Below are 15,637 nucleotides of genomic sequence, written 5' to 3' on the forward strand. Positions count from 1 at the left end.
TTGTAAAACTGTCAGCGGTAACAGGAATACCCCTGGCTCTGGGTTCTCAACAGGGGCATTAGGAGTGATCTCGAGGGTAAAGAAGGGAACTCTGCAATATAATTCCTGTGCCTGGTGCTGGTACTGGCACGGAGACGCCTAGCGATAGGGTGGATGGGATCCATGGCCCCAGTATAGCATTGTGGGTTAGAGAAGTATTGGAATGGGCGCTGGCGGAGGATAAAAATAAATTAAACTACCCAGAAGGGATAAAAAACATGATTGACGATTTGCAGTTCTCCTGGATGTCTTTGTAGGAGCAGTTGAATCAGGGGTGGCGACTCCGACACATGTATGAGACTTGGAAAGAACCCATGCAATGTACAAGAATGGACCTACCCAACACGTGTACCTGTCACTAATTACACCCATCTGGAAGGGAAGATCATCCATCATGCTGCGAAGTGTACTGTTACCGAGTGGGGACCAAGGCAGCAATTTAAGGTTCACGCCACTCCAGCTTTTAATATATTTGTATTGTGCAGGTTGATGTTGGGACTTTATATGTATGTAGAAAGACCTACTTTGCAGCTAAGGCGTGCTGCTATTGCTATCTGTGCTATGCTCTCGCTTTGTTTTTGGTTCATGTTTACAAAAAAACAAATAAAGAAATATTTTTAAAAACAATATATAGCTTCTTGGCCTTTTTCTACTAACAGCATGTAATTATGTTTTATGTCTATTTTGGAATGCAGAATATTGCTATGTATGTAAAATGGAGAAATGGAGAAATCATTCGTACTGGATTATGTTTATGTGGCATAAAAAACAATCATATGTTTTATTTGTTGTGTCCCCACATTTCCAGGTGCATTCTACAGTCAACGGCTGGAGGATAAGGACTTTGTTGGCCGTGTAATTGTCCTAAACACAAATCTTTATTATGATTCCAATAGTCAGACTGCTAGCTTGGAGGACCCTGGAGGGCAGTTTGCATGGCTTGAAGAAGAGCTAACCTATGCATCAAACACAGGAGACAAGGTAAGCCAACATTTGTCTTCCTTTTTTCACTATCTGGATATTTTTTAATTGGAGGCATTATCAGCTTGAATTAACAAAGCCAAAGGCCTGGTGCCAGTTTCATCCAAAGTACTTAGAACAATATTTCATCTGAGATATTTTGTCAAACTGCTTCCCCTGTATGCTTCTCTCGGATCCTCATTTCTTTAACTTTCCTCCCTATCTCTCCCCAAAGCCATTCCTCTCCTCCCCCACTTTTTCATCTACAGCACAGGCTTGGGCCTCTAGAACCACAGATTATCCCCTGAAAACTTAATTGAGATTAAAACTAGTGTTACCTCCTTCAATATTCTCCCTCTTTAAACTTCTCCAAGTAACCATTCAAATGTAATCATAAAAAAACAGGGACTGTCACATTAACTACCACCCTCCAAGCCATGATATTGACTTCGCTAAACACTTCAATGATCCCATTACAACCATGATGACCCATCATTCGAATATTCTTTCGCTAGGTGACGTCAATAACGCTTGAAACATATTATTAACAGGAACCTGCATAGTTCACAACCTCTTGCCCCTTGTTCTTTTCGCAAAACACATCGAACATAACACCTTTTATGTCATCAACTCTGTCCTCAGCCCCTCCACCTTGAATGCCCAACCAAGCTTGAGTGGGCAGAAAAATATGTATTATTATTCCACTCTACCATTCTATGCATGTACAAGAAAGTTCAATATCCAGCAATATAGTCTATGCAGAGTCCCCATAAAAGAGGTCCCCTTCCAAAAAGTATCTCTGGAATTTATAGCATCAGTGAAAACCTCAATAATCCCTCGTTCCATTAAAGAGCTTACAAACCAGAACTATGCGATCGCCTATAGCACTATTTTTCGATTGACTCCTCTCGTTTGAGATGCATTCTACTTTTGTCCCTGGATCGTAATAGCCTTTTTGCACATTTTGATATCTCGTATAACTTTGTTCGTGCTGCTAGCATTATAATTCGATATGTAATAACCGAAGCTTCCCTGTTACGGTAATTATTGATTCTCTTTATTATTGTTTTTATATAATGGAATTATTAATTATTGCACATTGGCACTTTAAGATGCAATATGTGCAGCATCCTGTTATAGTAACTATTGATGTATTTTTATTGCATTTTATTCTTGTCTTTATATATTGGAATTATTAATTATTGCACGCTGGCACTTTAAAATGCAATATGTGCAGTATCATATTATAGAAATGATTGACTCCTCTCGTGTCCAGGTCCATCACGTCAAAAACTTCCTCACTCTAGTACGCTAAACATATGTTGGATGACATCTAGAAAAAATTAGAAAAATTGGAATAAGCTCAGAAATCAGGAACTCTTACTTTTCAAGGAAAAATCAACGAGGGTCATCTTCTTCCCACCACAGTCAAAGAACTAAAAAAACAAACCAACTAGGACAAACCACTCAAAAATGCTCTTTCAAACTACCAAACAATGCCTAAACACAGTATAAAAGCCAAATCTTGCAGGTTCCACTACCACCTTAACTAATTTCTTTAGTGACAAGAAATAACAATACACGAAGAAAAAAACCTGATCTTAAACTCCGCTTATTACAACAGAATAGTTTTACAAAATGGTCTTACTTAAAACCACCTAATACCCAGTCTCTCTTACAATTAATTGCATCCATCAAGCTCTCTACATAAGCTGATGACCCTATTCCAGGAACTTTATAAAAACATACACCCAACAAATACCCTACCTGATGCTCAGAATCATCAATTCCTCCTTCAAAGAAGGCACATTTCCTTCTTCTCTAAAATCTTGGCAAATTACACCACTTCTCATATACATTTGACCAGACCATACAGATTTTTAAAAACCAAGAATAGATTTCAAAGGTCCCCCACTTGGAAAAATCCTTGAAAAAGCTGTATCTCTTAATTTTCTTTCCCGCTATGTTGCAAACTATCTACTAAACTCCTTCCAATTTTGATGTCATCCCAATTGCAGCACAGAACAAACACTGTCCAAATTCATGACACTATTCTAAATGCACTGGAAGAGGGAATACCATTGTCCTAGTGCTACTGGGCCATTCTGCAGCATTCAATAAAATTAGACCCTATTTGATATATTTTTGTCCTGAATGGGGATTGAGGGTCAAGTGCCATCTAGAATGCACTTTGTAAAAAGGGATTCATTTAGATCTACTTCTCTACTTATTAAATAGACCCCTCTGAACCTTTAAATGGAAACTATGTGCTCAATGATGTAAGATAAAAAGATCACAATGGATTAATGTGCTTATTAGATACAACTTTACCTCAAAATCTCAAATCCATGAGACAAATTAAAACCCTGATTCTGAGTACCCTGGACGGTGACCTTCAATTTGGTGCACCTGATAAAAAACACAATACCCAGGTATCAGAATTCATCAGGTGTGATAAGTGCCATCTACTGCAAGTTTTTCTGTAACAATCGCAAACAACACACAGATGTTGGTGTTTCTCGCACACCAAAATCTGCAAGTCCAGGTATTTACCAGGGCTTTTTCACCCAAATAATTAAATCAGGTTTCAATTGCAGATTTTTAACAGGAGAAACCCCAAGAGTGTGAACTTTATTGCTCCAGGTAATTACTGAGCGTGGTAAAATCGGCACGCTTTGTAATTGCTTCCAATTTGTTCCCCTAAGAAAGCTGAAAATTAGGAAATTAGGGCCAGTTTTAGGGCTGTGTGACTGGTGCAGCAGAACCTGGCTGTGAGCTGGCGGGAAGTGTGCTGCGTTAGAAATAACTTAAGGGTTTAACCCCTTGCCTGCGGTCGGAATTCCGCTCCTGTGCTGGACATTCCGATCGCAGGCGTGGTCGTGACGGCTCCCGGCCGTCATCAGCACACGAGCACTGTGTGTCATGACGGACGGGAGCCGTCACCAGCATGCAAGGGGTTAAAAGATCCTGCTGCAGTGTTCTCCTGCTCAGCAGGTTTCAGGTAACAATAAAAATGTCAACATAACTCTGGTGATTAATGTTCCTGCTGGAAAGAGATCAGAGCTTTGTCTAGTAGCAGTTTTGATTCATCAGAATGTAGCACAGAGGATTATTGTGCCTGCTGCAGTAGACATGTTCCATGCAGATTACAGAACTGTATTTTATGTGCATAGCTCAGTGTGGTGCTGCTTTTGTTACAGAGATCCTTTTGTTACTTGCAGTTCATAAAATACATCCCTAATATAGCACAGTGACCTGCATGCACACTGCATGACATAGGTAAGAAAGTTATGTTTGTCCTCCGCCTTTCACAGTGGTGTAACAAAACTTGAGGGGGCCCCCCTGAAAAGTACATGAAGGGCCCCACCTCCGGAGTCAGTCAGGAGCTCTCAGGCCAAGGTACTGTGCTGATGGGGGGGGGGCTGTGGTCTACCCTCACCCGGGGGCTGCGGGGACCAATGTTATGCCACTGGTCTTCCATAACTATTCCTAATGTTGCTAAAAAAGGCTAATTTCGGTAGGAATACATTCTTACTAGTAAAGCCAACCCCACCACAGTGTGTGTAATAAAAAGTATTCTGACACCCTGCACTGGTATAAGTAGTGCTACAAATCAAATGCATGTAAGAGAGGAGCTAAGGAAAGATGTGGTGTGCTGTTGGAGGGCGTAACCGAGGGAATCAATGTAGAAGGAAGTCATGGGGGGGGGAGGCCCCCAAAAACGATTGTTGCACAGGGCGCCACCAGCGCTAAAGCCGGTCCTGTAGAAACAATCAGTCCCCTATTTTGCAACAGTGTTCAATCATTAGGTCTTTCCATATAGATGGCATTAGAGCTATCTTTTCTGGTCTTTCTAATTGCACAAGTGCTTCTTCTAAGTCCATACCTAATACAGCTGTTGACAAAAGCCTTGACTTTGACAAAGCTCACGTATGTGACTGAAACATTGGCTGTGGCATCTGGTTGCTCCTCATCACCAATTTTCTATTTGCGCTTTATTGCACTTTTGGATGGAATGAAATCGATGTTTTTCTACTATTCCAATCTTAATGGTCCTGCTTTATCTTTCTGGACTTAGACATGAGAAAGCTCATGGGACAATTATGGTATGAAAGTGTATGGCTTTACTAGAGGCGCTAAGAAATTAGACCATACACGACCGTATCGCATTGATTCTAATAGACCTCTATTTAATGCTCTTGGAAGCTCAAATTTGCTTCCAAAAAGCATGCATTTTATTTATTTATTTATTTGTCTTGTTGAGCACCCGAATCACCCCTGAAGGGACTTCTCCGCGCTACGGAGGTGCTACAGAGTCAGCAGAGGGATTCAGAAGAGCTTGGTTTTAAGAAACCTGCGAAATTGCAGATAGTTGGTACATTCGCGGAGATGAAGAGGGAGTTGATTCCAAAAGGAGGGAGCCAAATGATAAAAGGCTTTCCCCCCAGTGCGGGATTTCTTTACACGAGGAACCAAGAGGAGGGATTTAGATCCAGATGGGAGTGTCTGGCATCATATGAGTCTGTCGGTGAGGTAGCTGGGGGGTTGCGGTAGAGTGTCTTGTGTACTATGCAGAAGATTTTAAAGCGAATCTGCTTGCGGATAGGAAGCCAATGTAGTCTCAGGAGTACACAAATCCTTACATATTGCATCTGCCACTCCTGCTAGTCGAAGGACAAAATACACAGAACTTGAGGCCAAAGAAGTAAAGCTCATCTCATACTGGAAATTCTGGAGAAAAATTAAATTCCAAGACAGTAAAGCATTCCCTCTCATACCGAGGACTGATGCTCTGTAATTGTATTCCTGATACTTTGAGGCTCAACACCAACTTGCTATCCTTCCAAGCAACTTAGAGACACATCTGTTCAAAATATGCGTGTGAGCCAAAGTTATAGGTTATATAACAGTGATGGTTAGCTGAGAGACCAGGTCTTTGGAGAACATCCGTTCAAGAATGTGTGGGTTGGAGGTTTGGTGGCTTACTACTTAACTGTGTCTTGTTCAGTATTCATATGCAACTTCCTTTTATCTTTGTAAAAATGTGATTGATTTGCCAATCCATGCTGAAAACACTACGATTCCCGGATGTAGGGTATCCAGATTATTACAGCTAGGCCAACCACTATCTTCAAGAAATGAGACAATGAATGGACCTTAGATGGGAGCAACTTAAAACCGAGCTTATATATTTCTTCATCAAGGGTCGAATTTGGACATGAAAAATTAACCAATGCTTAAGGGTGAAATCAAGAAAGAAGCCGGAAAATTAAAAGACCCCCGACATTAAACCATTCAACTTCTATCTACCCAGCCACCAATTAATCCATCCCTTCTTCCACCCATCCATCTATCCATCTACCCTTCCACTCCCCTAATTTTTTTGACACCTTCTCACCCATCCCTTCACTTTTCCATCCATTGTAACACTTTTCCACCTATCCATTATTTTACCATTCCATAAATTTCTCTGATTCACAAGCTAATGTGTATTATTTATGTGGTACTTCCGCCATGACTACAAAATAACACAATATTAATTCTTGTCTGGGGTTCAAAAACGGTTCTATGGCTTTATTGGGTATGTTATATATTCGGAGATTAATCTCGGGCTCCAGGAGAGAGTTCAGTAGCGGTTTCTCAGTATTTCTTTCGCTATTTTTAATACATCTGCTTATTTTCTTTACCGGGAGATTCCCGACGCCCTTTCTCCCTAACCATGTTTTGTCTCCTGGATGCAGACAGCTTTATCTGGCTGTTGTCCAATTCCACCCATCCGCTATTTATGACACAAAGGCACATATCACACAATGTCACTTACAGAACATTATGGCTTTCTCATGACATAATGTCTTCAAGTTAATATGCGTGGTCTACTGGCGCCACCCTGTGGCATACTATGAGTAGTACTACAGAAGCAGGGCTGCGAAATGGGTGTAGCATAAACAAGCATTTGCAATGCAATAGGTCTCGCGTTCTCAAAACTTTGACCGATTGGTATTGTAAATTACAATGCCTTTTATTATTGCAGTGTTTTTAAATACATAAATAAAAGGCATTGTTATTTATAATGCCAATAGCTCGAAATCTCGCAAATGCGCAATTGACCTCGTTTGAAAGCTTGTTGTAGAGATCCGGATGCAACTTGCAGGTTACAAGTTATAACATTTGGACCAAGTATTGGTGCATGACGTCATATTTATTTTCGTCAGTGCACATATTGGTGCAAAACGACCAGTGCACTCAATGTAAATCGTCTTTGTTCTGCCCATTTGTACTGTAGTAGACTTCGAACGTGATCCGAATTTTCAAATACCCGAAGTACAGCCTCGGACACTCGGAGGTGTCAGTTTCAAAGTGATTATTAATACCTAGAAGATATTTCAAAAGATAAGCCAAAGGGTGGTAAAAGTAACGGCCAGGGCCGGCTTCTGCACTGGTGGCACCAGGTGCGACAATCACTTTTGGCGCCCCCATGACCGCCTCTTTAGATTCTTTCACTACCACATACTAAAGTGCCCCTCATCTCTCCTATCATAAGATGTTGCCAAGCACAGCGCCCCTCTGAGGTCACAGCGCCCCACTTCACAGATCAGCGCCCAGTGCGGCCGCACCAGTCGCACTGCCCTAAAGCTGGCCCTGGTAACGGCCTTGACATCATATCGGAACTGAAACATATGTCGAATTGTAGGCGTTAGGAGGAAAGAGCAGCAGGAAGTAGCGCCTATGTTGAGACGTGTATTCCAGGCGCATGCAGAGAATACAGGGGCGCGCGGGATTAAGAATTTATGCAGGTGACTGGAGATGATACTGGAGGGCTCTGAATGGGCCCTGGATCCTCTAGAAGTGGAACATCGGAGACCACATCTCTGGCCTGAACCCACTGAGTTACCTTAGGCTTAAGGGAATTGTGAAAACTGAGCAATTCACACTTGGTTTCGCATGATTACGCCTCAGAATAAGAGCGTGACTGAGGCAAGGCTGTCACATGGGTCAGTCCTCATATCGATTCAGATTTGTCAGCATATATACCATGGTGTTTAGTGGAGTGCCCAGAAGTTGCAGTGTGTGGCGCTGTACAAAACAGTGTAAACGTACACATGTCTGTCCCCAAAGCTGAATCCGTGGTCGATTCAGATCACTTGTTCTATAACAAGTGCAGTGCACTTTCCATCACACAATCTGCAGCAAAGACCTCCTCAATCCATTGAAGGGGCTGGGGCATGCTGTGTGCAGGGCCCTGTCTCCACTTTGCTGTACATACCAAATCTGCTGCTGGGAACGATCCCTCCACCTTTGGTCCGGTGTCCTGTCTCCCATCAGTAGGGGAGTGGCTTCCTCATGTCCCCTGGTGCGGGGGGCGTGGCTCGGGTGCAGGCGTGGGCCTGTAATGGCAGCGCAAGCAGCAGTGGCTGAAGCCCTTTCTCCTGAGGGGTAGGAGAAGGAAGGAGCTCGATTTGCTGAGAAAGCGGGTGTCCGCCATAAAGATCAAGCATGGCATGCCACTGCATAATAAAGTTTAATTTCAATAAAGAAATTATTTGGCGAGCTGCGCTATCATAGATGTGAAGTGGGCATGTTGTTAATAGTACAGTAAAAAGCGGGCGCCATGCTTAAATCTAAAGCGCAGTGCCCGATGACCGGACTGGGTTGAGGGGCTGCAATCCGCCGGCGCAATTGTTGACTATTGGTTGATTTGGATGAGCCGAGCATATCAAAAAGAAATGGGTGAATGCCAACCTGGGACCTAAAGCATGCCTCATGCGTGTAAAAATAACACAAAGCATGTCTTAAAACAACAGTGCTTTAAAGAAAATATATTATGGCGTGAGCAGCATTAAGTTAATAGTGCAAACACCATTCTTCAATCAAAAATTATAACATAAGGTAAAGTGGGGCCACTGCAGCTTAAAATGATAAAGCTGTTGCAGGAAGGCATGTAGTACCTGCAATCGGAGAAAGTAATTTCACAAAATAGTGTTCACTGACTTATAAAGCAGATCGTGTAGATCAGCGTTTCCCAAACTGTGGTCCGCGGACCCCCAGGGGTCCGTGAGACATTCCCAGGGGGTCCGCATGACTCGAGTGCCTGTCGTCGTAGTGAAAAATGAAACACCCATGCGTCCTCACACAAGAGTGTGAATGTTGGCGTAGGGGCGGCGAGACCACAACAATACAATCGGGAGTTGGGGGCAGCGAGTGGGCAGTGGGCAGTCAGGGGGGCGGGGCCACTAGGGGCACAGTGGCTGGGGAAACGAGTGGAACAGAGGCAAAAGAGGCACAAAAACAGGTAAAAAACTAGTGGCACAGAAGGCAGAAGGGCACAAAAAAACGAGTGGAACAGAGGGCAGAAGGGCACAAAAAATAAGGGAAAAACGAGTGGAACTAAGGGCAGAAAGGCACAAAAAATTAGTGGAACAGAGGGCAGAAGGGCACAAAAAACGAGGGAAAAACGAGTGGAACAGAGGGCAGAAAGGCACAAAAAACGAGTGGAACAGAGGACAGAAGCGCACAAAAAACGAGGGAAAAACGAGTGGAACAGAGGGCAAAAAGGCACAAAAAACGAGGGAAAAACGAGTGGCACAGAGGGTAGAAAGGCACAAAAAACGAGGGGGAAACGAGTGGAACAGAGGGTAGAAAGGCACAAAAAACGAGGGGGAAACGAGTGGAACAGAGGGCAGAAAGGCACAAAAAACGAGGGAAAACAAGTGGAACAGAGGGCAGAAAGGCACAGAAAACGAGTGGAACAGAGGGCAGAAACACACAGAAAACGAGTGGAAAGTGTGGGTACCACTGGTGTAGACCACTAGTAAAAAGTCCAGTCGTTATGGGCAGTTCCAAATGTGAGTGGTTATCTGCTCTGTGACTTGAGTTGACGGTGTCCCACCAGATTAACGCAGTCTCTGCAATTTTTCTTGTTTAAAGATGCTACAGGGCAAACAAACCTCCGCCGTGGAACATATGACGTGAAGCCATCTTAGTCTTCACGTAAGCCTATGTTTGTCCAAGGTTTTTCATGCTTCGGTACACACTTCTTTCCTAATGTGTGTAATTTTAGGGCAACGATACTTAGCTATGCCTTTTTAGGTTTTGACTGGCCATGCGCTTTGCGCATGTGCCAAAAAACCTCTTGAGTTGTGTGTGTGGGTCGGGATACGCCCCCTCCTCCGATTGGCTAGCTCCATAAATGGAGGCTAGCCATTGGACGAGGGGCCTGTCCGTCAATGCCGGACCAGATTCGGGGGCGTTCCCGAGATTCTTTGGCTTTTGCCGACGTCACGCGACGTCAGCCAAAAGCCGGGAACGCCCCCGAATCTGGTCCGGCATTGAGCCGGCACCCGCCTTCCTGCTTCGTTTATTTTGCAGTTACACACAGCCGTGAAAATAAGTAACTTCACATATTGTGAAACTCGTTTATGTCTGCCCCGAGAGGATGAGTTGTCAGGCTCGGGCTGTTGCGGTCGGAAGAAGGCAGAGAGCTGGTGAGTTAGTTCCCTCTGTAAAGTTATACTCTGTTTAATTATATAGCCCCGTTGTTTAAAGGACTTCTGAATGTCGCAGGCTACTTTTCATTTATACATTATTAGGAAACTCGCTCGCGGAAGACTTCGGCATTTCTGTGTGATTATGCAAGACAGCAGTTTGAAATGTCCCATGGCTATGTAAATATAATTGTGCTACTGTGTGAAAGTAAATACTTTGCTGTTCTCAGACCGTTGGTAACAAATCGCATATCTCGTAGGCGGATAAGCGATCGAAAACATTTGCTTTTCGTTTAAAACGTTATCTTCCAGTTTCGATAACAGAACTTCCCGAACGTATAAAAAAAGAAGAGGCGATGTATCACGGGAGTTCCCAAACAACCTGTCCCGTCGCGTGCAGGTTGCACTGTGTTTTCACGGAAGGAATAGCGCCTGGAGGCAGCGTCAAGGCACACGCTCCTAGGTTATGAGCAGATGATCATCGGGGTTTTCTGCCCTCTGGGGTTGCTAAATCAAAAGTTAATTGTTAATGAGAAAATGAAAGGCGAAATAGGTGAATTTTTGGTATAGTAGTGGATGGAGGAGCAGGGCTTTAAGTGGGCCGGTTCTGCCAGTGCTCAGCACCGGCAGTTCTCAAAAGTAGGTGCTGAGACGGGTCCCTGTCGGGCTCTCTCCATTTTTCCTCTCACCATCAGCGTGAAAAAATCGCAGCTCTGCAGCAGCAGTTCCCCTCTTCACTGCCTGCTGTAACTTCAAAAAGACTCATAGTGCCTCAAATCCCATATTCTAGAGACACTGGTGGGTGCACTGGACGCCAGGCTTTGCCTTCTCTTCGCCTTGTTAGATGTACCTTTGTTTACCCTGTGGGCAGGCAGTAATGCCTCCAAGGTGGTTGATGACCAACTCAAAATCCATTGAACTAGCATATAGCAGTTGGCGACCCAGCAAAGGTTTTAGAACTCTTTGCATTGGAAAAGGCCCGCCCCAGGTTGGTGAACATTCGTGACCCTTGTGAGGCTTGCACCATTAACTTGACACGTGCAAGATTCCACAACCCCGGTGTGGGGCCTTGCAAAGACTTGCTGCAGTTATGCCGGAGAATTGTCGTGCCCGTCCCGGGGGACTCAACTGTGACTGCAGCGCCTCTAAGGTAGGGGGCACTCGCGAAGTGCTCTGAGCGCATTAGACTACAAACGACACACCACAAATTGAAGAGAGCGCCTTGTTTTACAGTGCGCGCGGGCATCTCATTAGTCTTGCCTCCCGTACACTGTCTACGTGCAGGCCATATAAAATACAGCAGGCAGGCTAATTAAAATATGACAGATCCCATCTTCAGGACCGGCCTCCCAGGATAACATGTTTTCTATTATTAGCAATGAGCCTTATCTGCTCCCCTCCCCCCAGACACCCGATCCCCACAAAGGCACCTTGCCGCCCCCGCCGCCGATGCCACGGCAAGCGCTTCACGCGATCACAACCAGCGATTTGTCTGCGTGGCGCTCGGCGGACATACATATATTTTTTTTAACTTGCCCAGCGCGTGTAAATTACAAGACGCTGGCGGGGCGGGGGCGCTTGGCCTGCCTTCGCTCAGTGGATAACCCCGTGGCAGGGCGGTGCCACGCCGGATGACGGATGGCACCGGTGCCTGCAGTACCAGCTCTCGGGGGCCCTCCCAGGGCAGACAGGGAGGCAGCTGCGCTCTCAAGACGTCAGGAGCCTGGCCTGCCCCGGCTCAGGTTATCAATGGCCTGCAGTGTTCCAGCCGGAGCCCAGCTACCCCCTGCAGCCATTACTTTTACAGCTGAAGGCGACCTTCGTCTCCCGGCAATTAGCCTTCAAGCCACACACGACTTCTTAGTAGCCAGGCATAGGGTGTCTGCTGAAGCTGCACGGACTGCAGCGGGGCTGATATCTATATATTCGCAATTAGTTTACCAGCTAGTGCTGCGTTTCTGTGGCCTCGCAAGGTGTTTGGGAAGCGCTACACAAATACCATTTCAATAGCACCCACGATTAAGCTTCTAACTGGAGCATAGCCTTTCATAGTCAGGAACAACACTGGGGCGAGACCGGAGTTGTACCTCCGCCTAGAGTCACGCTTGCCCTAGCTGTGACTACCTCCTACGGCCACGCCCATTCTTTCGGCTCATGCCAACATTGTGCCAGCGTTGAATGGAGCAATGCGTGTCTAGTACAAAACAAGCATTTCCTTGCTAGATAACGGAGTCACTTCTCATAGCCTTGCTTCGCTGCTCTGGCAAGATTCTTGCAGAAGGGTCCGGCCTTACTGCTAGCGCCGAGGGTTTCCTTGAAAATGTCAGCAGTGCCGTGAAGCCTCTTCAAAGCCCATCTAGGCGCTGCAGCGCTCAGCCTTTCTTCTAGCAAAGACCTAATGCCAACAGAGCATGCTTTCTTGTAGTGCCTAACTATTACAAGCGGATACAAAACGAGGCAGATGGAATACTTGAAGGAATCTCAGCATTGCTGATAATGCAGGGCCGCATTCCAGTACACATCATGTCACCTCAGTTTCGACCCAGCCATATCCAAATCAGTCTTGATCCTTGCGCCAATGAGAACAGGCCAGGTCCTCCTTGAACGGGAGCGCAAGAAACCCAGGACCGGTCTCGCTCTTATTACAGCCAGGTAATGGTTGATTCCCTTTTTAGGTTTTGACTGGCGATGCGCACGTAGTGCGCATGCGCCAAAAAACCTTATGTTTTGTGTGTGCAGTCGGGTATCCGCCCCAGTCTCCCATTGGCTAGCTCCATAAATGGAGGCTAGCCATTGGGAGACGGCTCTGCCCGTCAATCCCGGACCAGATTCGGGGGCGTTCCCGAGAATTTTTGGCTTTTGGCGACGTCACGCTACGTCAGCCAAAAGCCCTCAGGAACGCCCCCGAATCTGTTCCGGCATTGAGCCAGCACCCGCCTTCCTGACCTTCTCGGTTTCTTCCCTCAGGCTCGGACGGGAATAATTATCCCTCCCCTCGACTCCTCTTCACACCCACTCACTCCCCTCCTCCGAATTCCGCCGCCGCCCCCTCCTCCACGCAGCCGATTCTACCCCTTCCCGCCCCTCCCGCCCCCTGCTCCTTTCCCCGCCGGCACCAAGACACCAAGGTGACTTAAACTTGGTAGAGTTGGAGAAGGGAAACTACGTTTTAAATATTGTTTGCAGACAAATTCTGGTTTTATTGTCTATTGAATTACTCCTTACTGCCTTAACTAAACATTAACCTAATGAAAGGAATGTTGCGATTTTAATTTTGGCACGTAATGCACCATTTGACCAATGACAAAAACGTCTAAAAATTATAAAGTTAAAATCCTAGAGACTGGTTGTTAAATTAGTGCTTTGTTCCCCTATTTACGCCAGCATTTATAACGATTCTTTAAATACAAATGAGAAAGGTCCAAAAAAAAAAAAAAAAACAACAATTGAAAATAGGTAGCGGTAGACAGATGCAGTGAATGGTGGGCGGATCCTGGGGTGAGATAGAGGGTCACAGAGGGGAAGTCAGCGAGGGCGGTAGAGGCAGTGAGGGGTGAGTGAAAGGTCTAGATGGCGCCATAGATTGTGAATAAGGGAAACGGGCTGTGAGTGAAACGGGATTGAGGGGCAGCAAGGAAGACGGAGGTAATGCGGGAGAGCCGGTGAGACCGAGACCCTCTCACAATAGCTTATCCTGCTCACACGGGCCTCGTGAGAGCAGATAATCCGCGGGAGCATCTAGAGGCTGCTTTCCTCTGGTGGCTGCAGCATCGAGGAGAGACCAGCCCGCCACCCTCCTCAGAGGAGACCGTATCTGAGCGTCAGCTGGTGCCCCCACCGACCGGGGGAGGCGCCCAGTATCGTGGGAGAGGAGATTCGCCCCGATTCCTGCCTCCACCGGAGAGGAGAAATGAGGCCACAGCAGCAGGAGGCGGCCGGGCCCGGCGATGCCTAGGACCCCTGGAAGGAGTGCATGGACACCGCCGTGCAGCTGGCACTGCGGGCTGGAGAGGTGAGCACAGAAGCAAGCGGCCATAAGGTGGAGGTGGGGTGAATCTGGAGGGGGGGAAAGGCTACGGTGGATAGAAGGGTCAAGATGGGAGGCACGGGTCCTCTCGAGGGAGCTTTGGGCTAGCAACGATCAGGGCTTTCGGAGTTAGGGTAAGGGGGCGTGCGGACGATCAGCAACGCTCTCGGCTGTGTAAATCACTCAACGGTTGAGGGATGTTATAAAAGAACCCCTTTTCATCCATGGGAATGAGTGAACTACTTGCAGATATATGGGGTGGGTTCCCACGCCTTAAACCGATTTAGAGTGTGACACTGTAACCCACCCCAAATCTTCGGCTGGGTGATTCAAACCCCGATCGAGACAGTGTGACGCCCCATAAAAAATTCTGGTGGAATCTGTAATTTTCGATACTATTCTTTCCTAAGTTTTAATTTGTCCCTGGTTTTTAACATGGATATTTCAGCTGCTTTGAGCTATGGCCATGAGTTAAGTGCTCCAAGCTAATAATTGTGATTGACCTGCTGGATACATGTTCTGATCCAGGCAGGCCCCCTCACCCCTTCATCCTTCAAAGGTTGATTGGAAGGGTTTCAGTCAAGTTGGCAAAAAGAAACAGTGCAGCAAAACTGCAGTCACTGCAATTTAAGTCATATTATGTCGATTGTAAGAGTGACAGATTGTTTCTTTTCTTCTCCTGTGAGTCACAGAAGAAAGCTGGTTGGTTTCTGTTTTGGTAACTTTTGCACTTGGCATAATGAACATTTCTTTTTTTAGCATTACAAGCTATCTTGTGCGTAAGTACAAAAGTGACCAGCTGTTTTTTTTTTTTGCAGCTGTATTTTCCAGTTTTTGGACTTTCCATCCTGAAGTTACCCTGCGTTTTGATTTTTGGCTAAATATAAGCTTCCCTACTGTGCAGTTACAGGTGTCGTGGGGGGGGGGGGGAGGGGCACGGTGAAGGGTTGGTGTATTTCCAGTGGTTAAGCAATAGGCGAAGACAAAATGTAAACACCCATTGGTAAAGAATTAGGAAGACCGCATGGAGAATTTCCAGGTTCTAGCTAATAAGACAGAATCAACAATATTTTGGCGTATAGACTGAGTAACAACTGGTGAAAGAGGTAATGAATGTCAGTGCTGGAAG

General features: G+C 45.7%; 1 protein-coding gene across 1 annotated transcript in view; it reads left to right on the forward strand.

Moving 5' to 3' along the window:
- The window catches only part of SMPDL3B (sphingomyelin phosphodiesterase acid like 3B), a 152,297-nt gene that overhangs the window by 122,234 nt on the left and 14,426 nt on the right, over positions 1 to 15,637 (forward strand). Inside the window, exon 5 of the mRNA XM_078682506.1 lies at positions 848 to 1,020. Within this exon, the coding sequence (XP_078538632.1) occupies positions 848 to 1,020 (173 nt within the window). The remainder of the gene's footprint in view (positions 1 to 847; positions 1,021 to 15,637) is intronic.

This window comes from Lissotriton helveticus, chromosome 3_1, assembly GCF_964261635.1.
Source record: "Lissotriton helveticus chromosome 3_1, aLisHel1.1, whole genome shotgun sequence".
In the NCBI taxonomy this organism is placed as follows: domain Eukaryota; kingdom Metazoa; phylum Chordata; class Amphibia; order Caudata; family Salamandridae; genus Lissotriton; species Lissotriton helveticus.